Raw genomic sequence first — 18,150 nt, 5'->3', positions numbered from 1 at the left:
GTTAATGTAATTGTCTAATATATAATAAAGAATGGCCTATTGACAATAAGGCGTGGTAGAAATTATTTTTTGAATTACTTAAATGTACAAATAATTTTGAGCAAAACATTAAAATGATTTTAATCATTGAGAAGTCTAAATGGAAAGAGTTTTTCTTCTGAAATCTAGCTTTCCCCTGAGTGTGAGGAAGACAAATAATATTGTAAATATAACAGCAGAAACAGTTTTCCAAAAACTCCTCTAGCTTTGTCCATGGGTCAGTTATATACTTTACTGTTAACTCTATTTATCTGCCTTTTGCAGTGCAGATGGTGTGGACTTATACTGGCAGCATTTTCTTTCTGGAAAAAAAAATCTAATCTAATGTCCTAAGCCCTGTGCAGTAATCCATTGTTTCCAACCTAATAAACTGTCAGTAGTCTCACCCATGGCTAGCCGTTTTTCCATCCAGGCCAGAAGATCTTTGATGTACTTGGAGCAGGTCTTGGCATAGAGTAGGGCGGACTCAACTCCACTGTCATTCTTCAGCAAGGTCAAGTCAACTTCCTCCTCTCGTGGCTGTGGCACTTCTGAGCCTGTAAAGTCAACAGAAGAGAAATCCACATGTTTAGTAGTATGACTAAAATATCTCAATGCTGGATTGATGGAACTCACTTTTACTATCCAGCAGACGTGTGTGTGTGTGGGAGGTAAATGAAGGGGGAAGAAAAACAACGAGGTCAGCGGCATTGTCAGTGTAGGTCGATATGAAAGGACTAGGCATCTTTTAAAATAGTCTAAGAGCAGCGTTTTCTTTTTACAACCTTTTCTAGCTACTCGGAATCTGATTCAACACAAATCCCATGTGTTTCCCATCCCACACAGAACTACTCTTTAACAGGCAAGGAATGTCAGATATGTGGACGGAGAGGGAAAAATGAGGATGTAGTATGAAAAGGGCAGCAGAAATAACAGGGGTGGAAGCAGAGGTTTTAAGGCGGGTCTACCTCAGGCACTCAAGAGTCCAAACACTAAATCACTCTGCTAACACACAAACTGACACTTCAGGCTGCTCTGACAGCAACAATTAAATGCTTGGTAAGGAAGCCATTAATAGCTCTTACATATCAGGGTGATGTTTTATTTTATATTCATTGCGCAGAGATAAATGATGAAACGTGAACAACACTTACCCACAAGCTCCCTTTTCTCTGAAACATATCCCTCGGGATCCACAGAGAGGTTGTCAGAAGACTGTGAAAAAGACATTTCAGATTATAAGGAGGGAACAGCAGACATACAATCAAAGTCAGACATCAGAGGCAGCTGGGATTTCAACAACCCAATTAAATACAGAAAGCAAGTCTTTGAGGCTTTTTTACTTGGGGGCGGGGTAAAATTGCTGCTTTAAGTGCACCCCTTTGAAAACTGTCACCGTCAAAACAAAGCTTTAGAAAAGATATATGGAAACTGTGCAAGCTGGGAAAAGGAAGATAGTGTCTCACCCTGCTTCTGTTTTTCTGGGCGATCCCCAACCCTGGGCTGCTGTCCACATCTCCCATAAGGAAGTCAGAAACTCTAAAGGTATATATAATTGTGTACATATATACATATATGTCAGAATCCAGTTTAAAAGAGAAGCATGTAAACGCCTGTGGTCAAAAATGCAATCTATTCAATAACAAAGCAACTCTGACAGATAGTATTTACACCAAAAACACAGAACAAAGCCCAAACCTGCTATTCAAAACACATGACAGAGACAATTATAGCTTCACAAGACCAATAAGTTGCTGTCTTGAGCTCTAAAGTCAGCCCAACTTTCCTGACAACAACACAAAAAGTAATAAAATCCAGTATTGGTTAAAAAAAGTAAACAAGCATTGTACTCACACATTGCCGAATGTGAATGCCAAAGTGTCAATGGATGTGTGTATCTCGGCAAATATAACTTTTTTATTCTCTGGGTTCACGGTTGTGGAGAAGTTAACAGCTGTGGAGAGTGACATACAGGAACTCTGGTCAAACAAAATGGAATTACAAACCAGCTTTTGTATACATAATCAATCAACAATAGCACTGATACAACTGAATCTGTATGTGGCTAGATGACAAGTTCATAGCCTCCAAAGCAAAAAACAAATGCCAAACAGATCAAATGAGTGACCTGTGAAAAAATTCTAAAATTAGTATTAAAAAAGCAACAATGGCAAGCACATTTGTTCTTGTTTTACCCGTGTAAGCCTCTAAGATCATAGTTAGGCTTTTGCAGGAAGTGTTTACGCCTCTATAAGTTTAAGTGGCTTCAAGTAAGTGCTGACATACTTGAGGATGTATAAAAAGTCAGTAACACAAGGTCAAGAGGTTTAATAGAAATGTTACAAGAACAGCTTAAAAACCGTGTTAAGAGTAGAAGCAGCCAAACGCAATGACGTGCAGCCTGCATATCTCCCTACCCAATCAAAATGTCTTCCTGGAGCAGGTTCAAAAGTCTTCAGAGGTTGATATTCAAAGAATTTACAAAAACAATTAAAGAAATTCTTCCTCCATTTAAAGGTGTTAATATCCCTGGGGCCATCTTCCAACGCTGATCATTCACAAAAAATAATCAAACTACACACATGCACACAATCTCATTCCTTCCTTTGTGATCTGGTAACAGCAAAATGTCCTTTGACTCTAGAAATCCATCCAAGACTGAAAAATCTTCGATAAAATGTACACAGAACTTTCTTTCTCATAAAACACTTAACTCAGCAAGAACACGCTTGCAGAAAATAATCAGGACAGCTAAAGGCACAGTCAGTGAAATCTGACTGAGCTGAGTACTTCCTGTCTGCCCCACAACAGGAAACACTCACACAGCTTGAGTTCTATGACATGTAGCGATATATTCAACACTTACCTTTTCTCCTTGCCGCCTCAGTTGTCTAGCAACTGGGACCAAAAATCTCTAAACAGATCTCGTTTCGAGAACACTTTCTATATTTTGTGCTTTCATTTTCTCATCGTGAGTAATCTCCATCCATGCCAGTTGTAAAAGCATAAACTATTAAGTCCCAGCTTATAAAGAAGCACAGAAAAGTCACGGCATCCTGGCTTGAAGAGGCAACCCCACTTTCCAGGGAGACACTCGAGGACACCAAAAAGAGAGGAGGTGTGGTGCGAACCTCCCTGCCGTGCACCTCACTGGCCCTGAATGCTAGCGTACAACTCAGCGCGGAGTTCTTCCTCAGGACATCCTGTGGGTCCTTTAACAATGATTCCAGAGCTCAGCCCCCCTTGTCATGACTGAAATATGGAAACTGCATCATTCAAGTGCAGGACCCATTGTTTTCTCATGGTTTAGCTGTAAGTAGGAACATTAGCTCAGGAAAAAGTATGCTAAAGCTGGTGTATCATTCTGACTTTAGATGTCTCAATGTTTCTATTGGAAGCACATCACCAACGTTACTTGGCTCTATTACTAGGTAAAACTAAAACAACAACTGTGTTTAAATCCCCCAAAAAACCCAGAATCCATTATCAGTAAAAAACACATTTTCCTAAAATCAATTTAATCATTCTACAATAAGGAGCACAGGGACATAAGATCGCCTTTGTCACGAACACACAAGACTGACTCCTTTAGACAAACACACTCTTTCAGCTGTAAGCATATTTATAGACAAAGGGGAGCAGAAAGCGAGGAAAGAATTTCAATAAGCTGAGGAAGTCAACACTTTTATTGCAATGCCCTGCAGTTTTCAGTAGTGGGAGGGGAAAAGGAACACATAGACGAAATGTGACCAGGAAAGAACGCTTGACTTGGTTTGTTCTGAGCCAATGAAAGTCTGTGAAAAAGATTTTTATCTTTGTGACGACACACAAAGACACAGGCTAAAAGTTGAACTGGAGCACAACATGTTTCTGACATTGTCAAGTTTTCGACACAGCGTCAAATTAAGAAAAACAACAGTAAGAGCATGAGCAGATCATATCACACATGAAACAGGTTAGACAACCATGTGTTTGAAGAAGAAAGGAGGAATTTTTTTTCCCAGTGAATTTTGGCAGCTGTCCCAGTGCTCCAGGTGCCATGACCAAGCTTCAAAGAGGAACATGGGCGAAGAGATGACACGGTCTGAAGACAGTGAGGCACACAAGGCCTGTTATCATCCAGACCTTTGACTCTTCATCTGATGTCTAACTGATTCATCCCTCTTTCAACCTCTCCTTTTCGATCCTCTGGCTAGCAGCCTGTGTCAGTATTGTGTTACCTACTGGCCATTAGGGACAGTTCATCCAGGGAGAGTGTTGACATAAGGCACCCCCTTGTGGACAGGCAAACTCCAAACTCAACTACATATGAACGCACTGGCTTTAATGCAACACTCTATAGCAGAGCTTTACACATAAGGATCAACACCACACTGCCATGTACAGAATGACACAAGCCTGACATCAGACAGAAGTGTTGATTTTATTTTCATTTTCAATCTTACACTACATGCCCTGGTTTCCACGTGTCAGCATGCTGGTTTTGCCAGGGTTTTCAGAGAGAAGTGGAGCAATGTAGTTCCCCATGGGCCTCCATCTCTTGTTAAGCAGCCAAAGCAGGTGGGTCAACAATAAATAATTAAATAAATAAGTGGACCATTGCAATTTAAAAAATAACTCTGTCACAGCACGTAGCTTTTAAACCACATTAATCTCAGCAGTGGCATTAACTGGAGAACTGTTATTCCAACCACAACTAAGCAATGCCTTTTCTAAAGAAAGAAACTGTTGTCTCCAAGTACCAAATGACTCAATGAACTTGGTTAAGGTCTTGATTCATGCATACTCTTGTCCAGTTTTAGTTTTACTGAATACTTAAAAATAGTTAAGGTTTTTAAAATTCAAAAATTCATCCATTCTCTTCCGCTTGTCTTCATCAGGGTTGTGGGAAAAGTGGATCCAATCCCAGCTACCATAGGGAGAGCCAGGACGTGAAAAATATTTTGAGAAATATTTTTCTAATTAGGGATCCACCCAACTTAGCTCATATCAGGGTATGGATATGAATTTCACACTAGTGCTTACTTTCTCTTCACTTCAGTTCTACTTCATCTTTCTTTTAGAAAATTTCTGATATTTAAAATATAGCTATAGCTTTTAGAATATATAACTGACAGCACATATTCTAAAATTTAAAATTACATCAACGAAGTCATTTAATGTTTTAATCAATCTGATATGTATAATTTACTCTCTAACTGAGATAAAAGAAAAAAAATAGATTTTTTGCAGCTATTCAGAATCTTTGTGCTGCATAAATATGTCTAAACTAAGCTGGTGTAATTCTTTGTCCTTATGACTCATGCCATCAGTAAAGATCAGTCTTCACAGTGCCTATAATTTCTTTGGCTAATCTGTCTATTTTGTTTCCCTTTTGTATTCTCATCATTGTCAAAGCAACACTCAGGCTACAAACAGGCATTCTTGAGTGTTTTTAAGGATTAGGTCACAACACAAATATTGAGATAAGCCAGGTGACCTGTCAGACATCCAGACACCTTACAACACAGGTAAAAACAAAGAACAAATGCGACTGTAAAGATCGACAATCAGTTCTGTTGAAGGCTTCCACATTAGCTGAAATATGTATATATCTATCTTGAGTTCAAATCAAGAGAAGAACTACACTTGCAGTGGATCTCAATTCCAGCAGATTAACCTCTCAGTTGAGCTTCCCTTTGTTTGTGTTCATTTGTGAGACAGGAAATGGATCTGTTGCTTAAGGAATAACAACTTCTTACAGTGTGAGCTTTTAGCAACATTTCTCCAAGCCGACCCTAACCAAACAGAGATCAGTGTAATATTCCAGCACCGTATTTGCCACACCGATCTGAGAGACTGACGTAGACCCATATGCTGACATCAGTGTTACAATCGTGAGATTCCACGCATCTATATTTGACCATCATCTGGGTGCCAGTGTGCAAGTTCAACTGTGTGTCTCATCCATGCATACTAGCGAGAAACTACTCACCTTTGACCTTAGCAATAACTGTGCCAGCTGCTCCCAGAATGTCAGAAGAGTTGAGCGTCTGGTGTTTGCCAATGACAATTTTGAGGATGCGAACTAATTCCGCCAAACGTTGCTGCACCACCTCCTGAAGACCTTCCAAATTCTCTGAGGGAAAAAAAAGGAGAACACATGAAAGTATTGAGAACATAACAAGACGAATCACACATTTTCATCTATTAGTCAAAATGAGCACCATTACACTGCATTTTAAAGTTAGTTATGTCACGTTAATTCTTGGCATTCCTTTGTCAGTGTCACAAACAATACTTCACAAATATTTTTAAAATATTTTTGGAAACTATGAAGAGTCCGTCATGTTCTGAAAAACTGCATAAAAACCCAAAAGCTACATCTTAGACTCTACAGGCCTCAGTTAGCATATTAAATTCATCACAGTACAATTAGAAAAAGACTGAACAAGTATGACCTGTTTGGAAGAGTTGACAGGCGGAAGCCTCTTCACTCTAAAAAGAATATGGCAGCACCGCTCACGAATGCAAAGTTGCATCTGAACAAAACCACAAGCTTTCTGGAACAATTTCCTTTGGACAGATGAGACCATACCGCAATGTTCAGCAGAAACCAACCACAGCATATCAACACAAACGCCCCATACTAACTGTCAAGCATGGTAGTGGAGGGGCAGAAAGACAGAAAACTGGGTGGTGGAATGTGGAAGGGAAGGAAAATATTCAAAGGAATGCAAAGAAATAGTGTGAAAGTCAAGTTTATGGCAAAAGCAGACAGGAGTACTGGGAGCCTAGGTGTGGCAAAGCAAAAGGCTTATAGTGAATTATATGTAAAGCTGGACACGGAAGGAGAAAATGACTTTTATCAATTAGTGAGGCAGAGAGACTGAAACGCAGAGCTGGATTAATAGATAGAATAGATAGATGATTAATAGAGAGATGGAAATTTACTGACAAGTGAAGAATGTGTTCAGAAGATTTGAAGAAGTCAAGGATGATGAAAATGAAAGAAAGAGGGACAGCTAGTCAATCAGGAGGCGCAGAGGATTAGCAAGGAGGAAGTAAAGGTAGCTATGAAGACGATGAAAAGTGGAAAACTGGTTGGCCCAGATAACATGCCTGTGGAGTTATGCAGATGAGTAGGAGAGAAGTGATTATTGAGCAGCAGTATACTGTAGCTTCATGCTGAGAAACAGCAATACAAATGTGATGTTTGCTTTGAGAGTGTTGTGGGGAGAAATATAGATAAGATCAGAAGGGAAGCATGTCAGAGAAGCATGTCAAGGTCATGTAGGACACATATTAGGACAGCAAGACAGCAGTGAGGTGTTCGGTAGCAGTGACAGATGGATTCAAAGTGAGGGTGTGATGATATCATAGATTCGCTTTGACGTCCTTCTTGTTTGCAAAGGCGATGCTGAAAAATGAGGTCAGTTTGGAGTCTCCATGGTATCTGTGGACTACAATGGGTGCTATACACTGGGAGACACAGGATGAAAGTCTGTAGAACCAGGACAGAATAGATAGTGTGTAAATGAGAGGGAGGCAGGTGGAAAGGCAAAGATGCAAGAACTAGAGGCAGTGAAGGTAGATGAGTTTAAATACGTGCAGTCAACCATCCACAAGAGAGATAAAGAAGAGAGTGACGCAAGCCTGAAGAGTATACAAGAAGGTGAGAGCTGGTATGATGTATGGTTTGGACACTATGGTACTGACAAAAAGATATGACGCTGAGCTGGAGGTGGCAGAGTTAAATAAATGCTGAGATTTTAGTTAGGAGTAAAAAGGAGGGGCAAGATTAAAAATGTGTATATCAGTGTGACAGGTCAGGTTGAGCTTTTTTAAGACAAACTAAGTGGAATAAGGTTGAGATGGGTTGGAAATGTGCAATAGAAGGTTAGTGGATATACTGGACAAAGGATGGAACTGCCAGAGAGGAAGTGCTACTTAGTGCCACCACTAATGCCATTGTTTTGTTAATTCGCCACAGCTGCTACCTGCTATCTTACTTATAACCTACAACTAATGTGGCAATCTGATAACTGCTAATAGCTAAAGTAAAGCTGTGTGTCAGCTGGAGGAGGCAAAGATGGGACTGTTTTTTATCTATACTGTTGTAAATGAATATCTAATCTGATAACAATTTTTAGTATCTGAGTATAACTTTTTTATATGATACCTATGGTACAAATAAAACTATGCATAAACAATTTGTTCTGCAAATATGGGTTGTGTTGTTGTTCATCTGATGTTGTATTTATTGAGGGTGATAAGGACTAGATTTTTTTTATTATGTCCTGACGTATAAAACCTTAGAAGGTGTGCTTTCTTTTTCACATAACTGTACGTTGTGTAACTTTTTTTTTTAATCAGTGTCTATAGCTGTGTCTCTACCAGTTTAAAGGTGGAAAACAGAAGCTTGTGGTTGTGACAGCAATGATCTCGGTTGCATGAAACTGCTGTGATGCAAGCTGTTTTCTGCTTCCTCCAGGCAGAGTGACAACACGTACAACGGAAGAGGTGTATGTTGTAAACAGGTTAATCTGTCTCAGTCACAACTTTAATATTCATATACATGGAGAGATGATGAATCCTGAAATGATGACGTGTTTTTTGTGTGTTTTTGTAGTCAGAAGTGAGCCAAAAATCCATCTATAGTTTCTGTCATTATTTCAGTCCTGATGGACAGGTAAATCTAATATTTATTATTAGTTATTAGTTATTAGGAATGGTTAGTGCAACAGTACTGGGAAGGACTTTGTGCTCCATACAATCTGTAAAATGAATACAAGTCATAGGGCTCTTTCTGTGGACAAGGATGTAGAAATGAAATTTCTACACAGTGTTAGCAACATAGAATGTTTTGTTTAAGGGGGATTCTGCAAGATATTTTGAATGCCAGTAAAGTTACCCAAGATGACGACATGAAAAAAAATGTGCAAAATGCAATCTGATTACTCCTGTACTTTCTTTTCTTTATGTTATCACACTGCATCAGTGTATCACTGCTATGAAAGGTATCTCTTTCCTGTAAAACCACGCAAAGCCGAAGAACAGTTTTGCGTATCTAACCAAGAATTTTTCTACCCGCAGATTGTCTTCTTTCTAATTCCATAGCTGCTCTGATTTTTTTCATTTCTACATCATTCCAAGTGGTCGTAGACAGGGTTTTAACAGACAGCTGAGCACTTTGGGAAAAATAGAAGTCAGCATGAAAAACAATAAATCATGTGACACAAAGAACCTATGCACACAACACAGCAACAACAGGAGAGGAGTCCTGCTCTGATCCAACCTAATCACCAGAAGCCCTGTAAGCTTCACCACACAATAGGTGAATTCATCTTTAACTCACTGTTTTGGAAGAAGCAGGGGCACTGGCTGAGAAAAGAAACTCATCTGTTCTTCATCAAAGCTACACTAGCAGTCAGGAGGGTGAGGCGAGACAAAATTTATTGGAAATTTAAAAGGAATTAGAGAGGGAGTGAAAAAGAAAGTCTGGGAGTGGTTTTGTTGCACTTCCTACTCTTTTTTAAACACACACACACCACTCCAACTGGCTGGTGTAAAAAATGTAAAAAGGACCATTTGAAATTTCGACATCTCACCATCTGTGACATTTAACTAATGACTAGAAAAACAGACACTGAATTTAATTAAAAGAAATTCAAAGAGACTAAGGAAGAAGAATGGCAAGGTTAGGTTAGTAACAACAAGACCTGTTTTTTTATCATTCACAAAATATAAATGGCTTAACAACATGGTCCATCTTGCCCCTCATACCCTGTCCAAAGGTTCCACCCAAGGATTAACAAAAAGGTGTCCATTACAGCAGGTGGTTCACTTGGTCATTTCCCCCAAGGTGCAAGGCCCTGACTTTGCAACACAGACTTTGAAGTCCACCTATTGAAGATAGGTCTTCATTAAGCACCCTTTCCTTCCTTTTAACCACCCCCAAACCCCCAACCCCCTTCAGGGACTGAGTGGCTAGCTCACTGGCTTTTGAAGATTTTCTTATCAAAGGCATGTGTGAGTCATATATTAGCATATAAGAGCCAGTCCTAATGAGATGCACACCTGAGAATTGTTTTACTTAGCATGACACTAGTGGAGCATGACTGAAGGTTCTGTTACAGTATCACAGCAGTAGTGTAGATGAGAATCACCCATTTCCTTTTCCTCTGAAAAGGAAAGAATTTAATTAGACTAATCTATTCTTCAGACCACTATAGGGGGCAAAAATTGTGAGGAAATAACAATCCGGTTGTTCAGTGAGGACGCGACGAATCCTACTTCCGGGTCTAAAGTAGTCTGCGTTTAATATGGCTTTTGTGTTGTTAACATGTTTAATGTTATGTATTTTCTTCTATTTGATCTCAAAAAGCTCCTAAAACAGTCAGCGACCACTGTTGACCTCCCTCGGCTTTTATTACCTTAAGCTCAGTTTTTAAAACCTTACGATGTAACTACAGCCCAGCCCATGCAGCAGTATATGAATGACTAACCTCGTATTGTGGATGGATTATCTCAGTTGTTCTCCTGGCTGAAGTTTGGTCCTTTTACAGCACCCTGCCATGCGATTACATTTGTTCCTGACCACCGAGAACACTCACATTAACTTTTATCGAGTGGAAAAAAAGTTAGCTTGTTTATATTATGCTAACATAGCTGTGTCGCTAGCGGTCACGTAGCACATCATTATATACCAGCTAGCCCAACTTCAGTAACCCTACAAACGTCACTGCTGTTTAGTTTTCTGTCTTCATTTATGCTGGAAGTGATAGCAGAGCTGTACGTTTTAATTTGTTTCCAAAACCCCGCAGTCAGGACATGCTATATTGTATTTAGATAGAAGCTAGCGAGCTAACTCCCTGCTAACTTCTAACTCCGTTAAATGTCATAAATTCCGTTTTCATGGATGCCTGGATGTTAAACTCAATTGTTACACCTGGTAGAGCAGAACGCTGATCATTTTATTAAAGATGAAAGACTTTAGACAGTTTTTCAACTCTCAGTAATCCCATAGTGATCGTTTGATATATGGACCTGCAGCGGAGTTTAGACCCAGACACGGCTAGTGACGTCAGACTGAACAACCGGATAGCCATGATGTTGTGGCAGCAAGGACAAATGTCCTGAGCCAATCTACAAGATGATACTTGAAGCCAAAAAAGGCATTTTTTCATCCTTTGTTTACTGCTGCACTGCCTGCTGTCAGACATGTGGCACTGTGCAGAGCTAAAACACTACACTGGAATGGCACAAATGTATAAATAGCAGCCAGCAATCTCAATTAATGATAAACATATTGCCAGCGAGCATGAACAAATAAAGACAGCATCTACACTGATGAGAGAAGAGTTTCATAAATCCACTGAAACAACATTTTGCACCACACCTGCGAAACCTGCTGGATTGTTTTGCTGGAATATAAATAGGCAAGCAAAAACAGTTTCCACATTTCAGTCAAGGGTTTGTGAAAAAAAATCTGCATATAAAAATATCAGACATTATACTATTCCATCTGTGCAAAAATACTTAAACTATTTTCTGACCAAGCTACACATACTTTTCCTTTTTTCTGCCAGTATAGTCTGGGCCCAGAGAGGTTACTTAAATTGCAGCTAATTTCCACCCAAAAAATGCAAATAAAAATATAACCAAAAAGACTTTTCAACGTTAGGAACATGAATAAAGCTGCCAAAGCAAGGTCAGTGTTTACCATTGTTGCTTCTTTTTTTATTTTTTTAAATTGTATAAGAGTATCTTTGCTTACTGCAGCATGAGACAAGTCAGAAAGCTGATTAGCAAAAAAAAAAAAGCAGTGGATGAGTGGCTTTGTCACAACAATGGCATCAAAAAGCTTACTGGAAATTCGCTGGTGATTGTGGGGGCCACTCCATTGTTCTGGTAGAGATGACAGGGTTGAGGCATACAGCCAGGCCACATTGTTTAAAGGAAGACCCCCTACCTACCTCAGTGATTCTCAAACCTCCCCTGTCTTTCTTTACAGTGGTGGGATGAGCTGGTGTTGTCCCAACCACACTTAAGGCTTAGTCTACTTCATTTACTTCCTACAAGATCAAGATCTCATTCTCTTTTAGGAAAATATATTTAAACAGAGGAAAATGCAGATACATATGCATAATTAAGACTGCAACCATGAAATAGCTGGTACTGTTGCTTTTAAAATGTCATAAACTGCTAATAAATTAATTAAGCTCTATAACATCATGGCATATTGGGTAGACATGCTTCTAGAATTAGTTCTAAATGTATTGGCCACTTGGATGGTTAAATAATATTCAAACGAACTTGAAACAAATAAAAAGCCAAACCAATGGCTGTTATTGTTTCTTAGTAAAGATAAAGATTTTCCTCAGTGTCCATTATGCTTTGAAAACAAGACCATACTATTGGACTTAATCTGAAAGTCCTTTAACATCTGCAGCCTTTTTTCATCTAATCGATTCTAAATAACATGGTTGAAAAATGCAATGGGTGTAGAGTGAAAAGTGGTAAAGGAATTAATCTAAAACTAGTGACCAGGAAAAGAAGGGCAATAAAAAGTTCTCAAACCACTCATTCAGAATAATCCGCTTCTCTGCTGTCAAATCTCTATGCAGTGTGTTGCAAACACCCACATATATAATGCCATTATATTCCTAAATACTCAAAACATGTGCTCCGGAGTACAATGTCTAAGCAGGTCTGTGGTGACTTAACTTTAACGTCATACAGCAGCTCAAACGTTGGGCCTTTAAATTAATGTTGCCTCGCAGATTATTGTGTGTGTGTGTGTGCGTGTGTGTGTCTGTGCATGCGTGCATGTGTGTGTGTTTGGGAGGTGGGTACCCATTGTGTCTAATAAAGCTCATTGTGAGTGTAGTGGTTGCAGAGACCAATCTAATCCAAATCTTCAGGTGGCCTGACAGAGGTTACAGCCTCTGCTCCCCCCACTGATAACAACAAGCTTTCAACTGGCCTGTCTGGACACGCGATCTGCTCGACATGAAACAAGCCTCAGGATCTCTGGTGGCACAGCGCTGCTTTGGGAAACAGCTGCAGGGCTTTACCAAGACCTTTCGTTCTTTTCTTCAAGAAGGAAAGGTGACACGTTCACACCGCACTGCAGCGGATGATTTTCAGATTTAGTTTCAGATGTATATCTGTGTGCCACATACCAGGTTGATGACACACTGTTCTGATTGGTGAATCAGCCATCAACCCAAATACTCCCCCTCCAACGGCCACTTGTTTGTTTCCGTGTTTCCCACAGATAGAAATAAATAAGCCAAGCAGAGATTATACACAAATGTCTTCAACAGCAAACTGTTAAGCCAGAAAACATCACTGTATCATACTCTGCTGGTATTACTGAGCTGCCTGCAACTTGATATGGAATAGGTGGAATTGTTTTGTCAGGATCCCGTCTCTAAACACTAATTTCCCCTTCTGCCTAAACAAACACAGCATTGCTGGGTGCTGCTCTTTCTTTCCCATGCCTTGTTTGGAGACAAAGTGAGCCCCAGACTTAACAAAGACAGTAAACAGTGGGCAGCCCATAAACATCTACCTGCTCTCGGACTAATAGTGAACTACACTGAGTAAGGTCTGGGCATCACTTCATTACATGTATTCTTGAATTTCTCTGATTAGAGACTTGAATTATTCTTATTATTCTTATTATTATCATTATTATTATTATTGTTAATTTTTGTTATTTGCACCCTTATTCATGTTTATAAAACTCTAAGGAAAATGCCAAGCATAATTTCTAAGAGCATAAAGTGACATTTTCGAACTGTCCAAAATCCATGATGATGATTTTTAGAGAAGTGCAGCAAATGCTTGAATTTGAAATATTTATTTATTCATTTATTTATTGTCTGAAGAATGATTCAAGCCAGTTAATGAACTAATAGTGTCATCTTCAAGGCTATTGTTATGATCACAAGAACGATGAATGCCTGGCACTGTTACAGAGGTTTGTGGCACAGGTATGTGATGACCTCACCTAGAGAACTTGGTAGTACAGAAGTGAGAATTAATCTCCACCTACTTGGCTAAATAACACTGTTTGATAAATGTTTGTAGAAACTGTTGTCTTGGGCAAGAGAAATGACTGATGCTTTTAGACATGTAAAACGAATAGACTAAGAACTTGTGGGGACAGGCACAAAGTTTTTGTTGTCTTCCTAAAGTCAGAGCTGGGGAAAAACAACATACAGTAGATGGTTTTGTTCCTCTACAAAAAACAAAACAAAAAAAACCCTTTATAGTTTGGCCTTGGCTCATTCACTGCTGCAAGCCTGTCTCCTGTCCCACAGCTGTAAATTTCAAGAGTCTGACCCAATCAGCAGCAGTAACATCCCCTGCTAGCAGGAGCTCCAGTGCCTAATCTAGCACTCTCCATGACCACTGTCCTACACAAACATCCACAGCCCATAACCATAAATCCCACCCCAGGAAACACACCCCAACCACAAGCTTGCACAAAAACATCCTTCAGCATCACAGGGGAAAGTTACTGCCCAACAATTCTAGCCTTTCTTTCTACTAAGAGCAGCAGGCCATTAAACCATTATGTGGTAGATTTCAGCTTTTCTCTCAATTGAAGGCACCACCTGCAAGTGGCCACTTCAGTTGGCACAGGAGCACTTACGTGTGTGTGTGTATGAGTGAGGGAAAAAGGATATTTGTGGAAGCTATTGCTGTTTTTTTCCCCCACAGTGGCTTTATAATCACTAAATAAATAAAAAAATAAAGGTATAGACGTAAAACAAATGACCCTGCTCAGTGATAAAGACAGAACATTTCTGAGAGCCACTGACAAAGTTTTAACCTTTTTTTTAACCTCAAGAAAAAACATTATGAGCAGAAAAACATTCAAGAAAAAAAAACTCCTTTAGACAACAACACAGTTACAGGCTGGTACAGTGAGGCACAGAACAATGCAGCTTAACTGGAGTACAGCCAGATCTTATCAGAGTGTCATGATGACACCAACAGTTTTAATAGCTGAACATGGGCTTATGAGTCTAGCTGACTCACAGGCCTATGTTCTGTTCAGTTCTTCCTCATTTAAAGACATTTAAATCCTCTTAAAAAGAACTAGATTGTGTGAAGAACATCATCTTTAGTTTATCTTTGGACAAACTCACTGTACAATGAAAACCATACAATGACTAAATAAGCTCTTAAGCTCATGGTTAGGCTCATGATTTAAGATGTCTAATCTACCATGATGTGCAACTGGGTAGGTACTGGTGTGAAATTCTTCTGCACCTGAGGCTAAAACAATAATATAAGAAATACAGACTCTCTTGAGCAAAGAAAACTGTAAGGAAATAATATTTTGTATCCTGTTCCGATGCATATCTGCTGTTGTCATAAGAGACATTTAAAATTAAAACCTCATCCCGTTAAGCCCCAATATCCCGAACTTACAATGGATACTTCTAAACACACATTCCTAAAATTGTTTTGGCTTGACGAAGGACAAAGTAGTGAGCTCCGTCACCAATTTCAACATTTTGAGGGAAAAAAAGAAAGAAAGAAAAATCAAGAAACAAAAAACAAAAACAGATATTTTAGTGTGAAATTCTAAAAGCAAAAGAAAAGATATGAAATGCTATCAAGCTTGTTGCCCAACATGTGACATTCATTCAGCGAAATACTTCTTTACTCCCTTTAAAGCAGGTTATTATTCTTCCTTTTTTATTATAACTGTAATTTCACGACAAGCTTTGCTATGTACTTTATGAATAGTTACCGTGGCCTCAAATTTAAAGTGTATTTATTTTGCAAGGTTTTTATCATTAATGTGCTTCGCACCTTCCAGTAGTCTATTGAAGGCACTATAGCTACAAGTGAACATTTGTTCAGAAGGAATGCAGAGTATGCAGGAGAGCGGGGGGATGGGAGGGGGACAGCAGCTAGACTGCGTGCAGAGGACTCCTTTTTCATGCTGATTAAAACTATTAACCAAACTGTCTTTTGCAGCTGAATACAGACAAAAATGGAAACGTAACAATGAAGAACCTTCCCCGACACTTTCATTGCATTTTAATGTTGGCCCTGCAGTACTGTGCACTACATTCATACTATTAAATGCTCTAATACTGGCATAAAGGCCATTCATCCTCACCAGATGTGCAGAAATATTCTATCAAAAGGAAATTGACTCAACACTGACAACAATCACATGAAGGGATTATATGTGATTTCACTATATAATTTCTCAACTTTTCTTTTAGCAAAGATTTGGGCTAAACAATATACTGAAATTACATGTTAACATTTCACTACTTACAATTTCAGGCAAATCAACTCTAATGTTAGAGTTCAACAATTACATCAGGATCATAACACCATTATGAGTATTGTGTAGAGGGATAACACAATAAGGTTCATTGATTATAGGCTGTGAGATTGGATAGAGGTAATTTAGGGATAAAAGAAGCATGGGGACAGGGGTCACCGACTCAATCAAAGGTCACTCACCCTCACATGCTTTTCTTAGACCATATTCTTTGACAGCTTGATTACTGCTAGCTAACCATTCTTGTGAGCATTGTAACTGAAAGCCCACTTATAATACAAAGAGTAAATGTTCACGACAATCTATTTATGGAGAAACATTAGATGTTAAGTTCATGGTGTGTATGTGGGTGGTCTAGCTAACTCAAACTTATGGCCATGGATAGTCTCTGTGGGTTTCCACCAACCAAACATGCTGTGTGCTAATGTGTTGCCTCTTGGAAGTATGGTGTGAGCTCTTAGTGGAAAATTAAGTGTATTCCAAACTAACATTTGCTCTATAAGTGGAAATATGGGACTCTGATGCCTATATGGGATGCCTATTTGCAACAGGAATAAAAGCTTGCAAGATCTCAACAGGTTGCACACCTTTCAGAGAGAGAAAACACACACACACACGCACACACACACAGAGTGCTCAACAAAACAGAATAACAGAAGAGACGACACACGTTTCGCTAACCTCCTCCACACCTCTCTCAAAACCTTCTTCCTGTCGCTGAGGCTGTATGTCTGTTCATGTAAAGGACACATAGAGCATGCTGCCAATCACACAACAGTAAAACTGTTTCAAACTGAGGCAGAAATTACAGTATACATTCCCCTTTAATAACCCTAATGATTTGAATATTTTAGGATGTAAATTCATGGTTCAGTCATACACACACACACACACACACACACACACACACACACACACACACACACACACACACACACACATATATATATATATATATATATATATATATATATATATATATATATATATTAAAAAACGATTTCATGAAAATGAAATAGAAACTGCTGTTAATATGTTAACTCCAATCAAATTTAAGACTTAAAGATTTAGATGATAAGATTAGCAATTCATCACCAAGTCAACAAGGGATGCTACAATGTAGTAGACAAACATAGATGATGACCAAGAACCTTTGTGAATGCCTGATGTCTATGCATGTGTTGTGACCCATTGTTTTATAGTCCCCAAACTTTCAACAATATGTATGATTAAACTGATTTAAATGAAAAGCTGAGCCATCTTCCTACACTATAAAGGGCTACTGTAAACCATTCATTCATCCATCTATTTCATTCATTTCATTTAAGAAATGGTCTTAAGACTTTGATTGTAAGATTTATTAAGCTTTAAAGATAGTTTTTAGTTCAAAGTACTATACCTGTTGGATTCATGTTTGCTAGAATTAAAATGAAAGGGCATTGTTTGGTTTTGTCTTTCTTTAAGTCTCCAATCATAGCCTCTACTTAAACTAGAACTATTGACTAAAATGCTTGATTTCTCCTACCATCTTTCGTTACTTTTTGTTGCTTAACTGCTAATTAAAAATGGCTCATTGTTTACATTTGCATGAGCAGGAAACCACACTGCAGCAACAGCATCTTGCACGCGCTGGTCTGCCATTCTGCTTATGTCAGTGTCTCGGCAATAATAAACACTAATTCAAATGACATTATGGGGTCATACGGTATGATTTCATCCCACCTGATGAATAACCACTGCTGTTCTTGGGGAGGTAAATACCCCAAATGTTTTTGTGACGGCTCAGAGTAACACTCAGCACGACAAGAACCAAGTCTCTCTCTCTC

At 38.9% G+C, this 18,150-nt stretch overlaps 1 protein-coding gene across 3 annotated transcripts in view; it reads right to left on the bottom strand.

Annotated features, from left to right (window-relative positions):
* LOC147308109 (rho GTPase-activating protein 29-like) overlaps positions 1 to 18,150 on the bottom strand; it is a 31,594-nt gene that overhangs the window by 11,077 nt on the left and 2,367 nt on the right. Inside the window, exons 3-7 of one of the 3 annotated variants that reach the window (XM_086272177.1) lie at positions 5,993 to 6,136; positions 1,873 to 1,972; positions 1,485 to 1,557; positions 1,173 to 1,233; positions 426 to 575 (exon numbers count right to left, since the gene is read on the bottom strand). In XM_086272177.1, coding sequence (XP_086128303.1) covers positions 426 to 575; positions 1,173 to 1,233; positions 1,485 to 1,557; positions 1,873 to 1,972; positions 5,993 to 6,136 — 528 coding nt within the window. Of the gene's footprint in view, positions 1 to 425; positions 576 to 1,172; positions 1,234 to 1,484; positions 1,558 to 1,872; positions 1,973 to 2,435; positions 2,619 to 2,884; positions 3,176 to 5,992; positions 6,137 to 18,150 lie in introns of those variants that run through there. The other 2 variants (XM_086272178.1, XM_086272179.1) reach the window with 2 other exon arrangements.

Source organism: Aulonocara sp. 'chitande type north' Nkhata Bay, linkage group LG18 (assembly GCF_057382095.1).
Source record: "Aulonocara sp. 'chitande type north' Nkhata Bay isolate Kocher_YH1m ecotype deep benthic linkage group LG18, A_spYH_male_GT1.1, whole genome shotgun sequence".
In the NCBI taxonomy this organism is placed as follows: Eukaryota; Metazoa; Chordata; class Actinopteri; order Cichliformes; family Cichlidae; genus Aulonocara; species Aulonocara sp. 'chitande type north' Nkhata Bay.
Note: the sequence above shows the minus strand (reverse complement) of the source record. Positions and strands in the feature narration are given on the sequence as shown.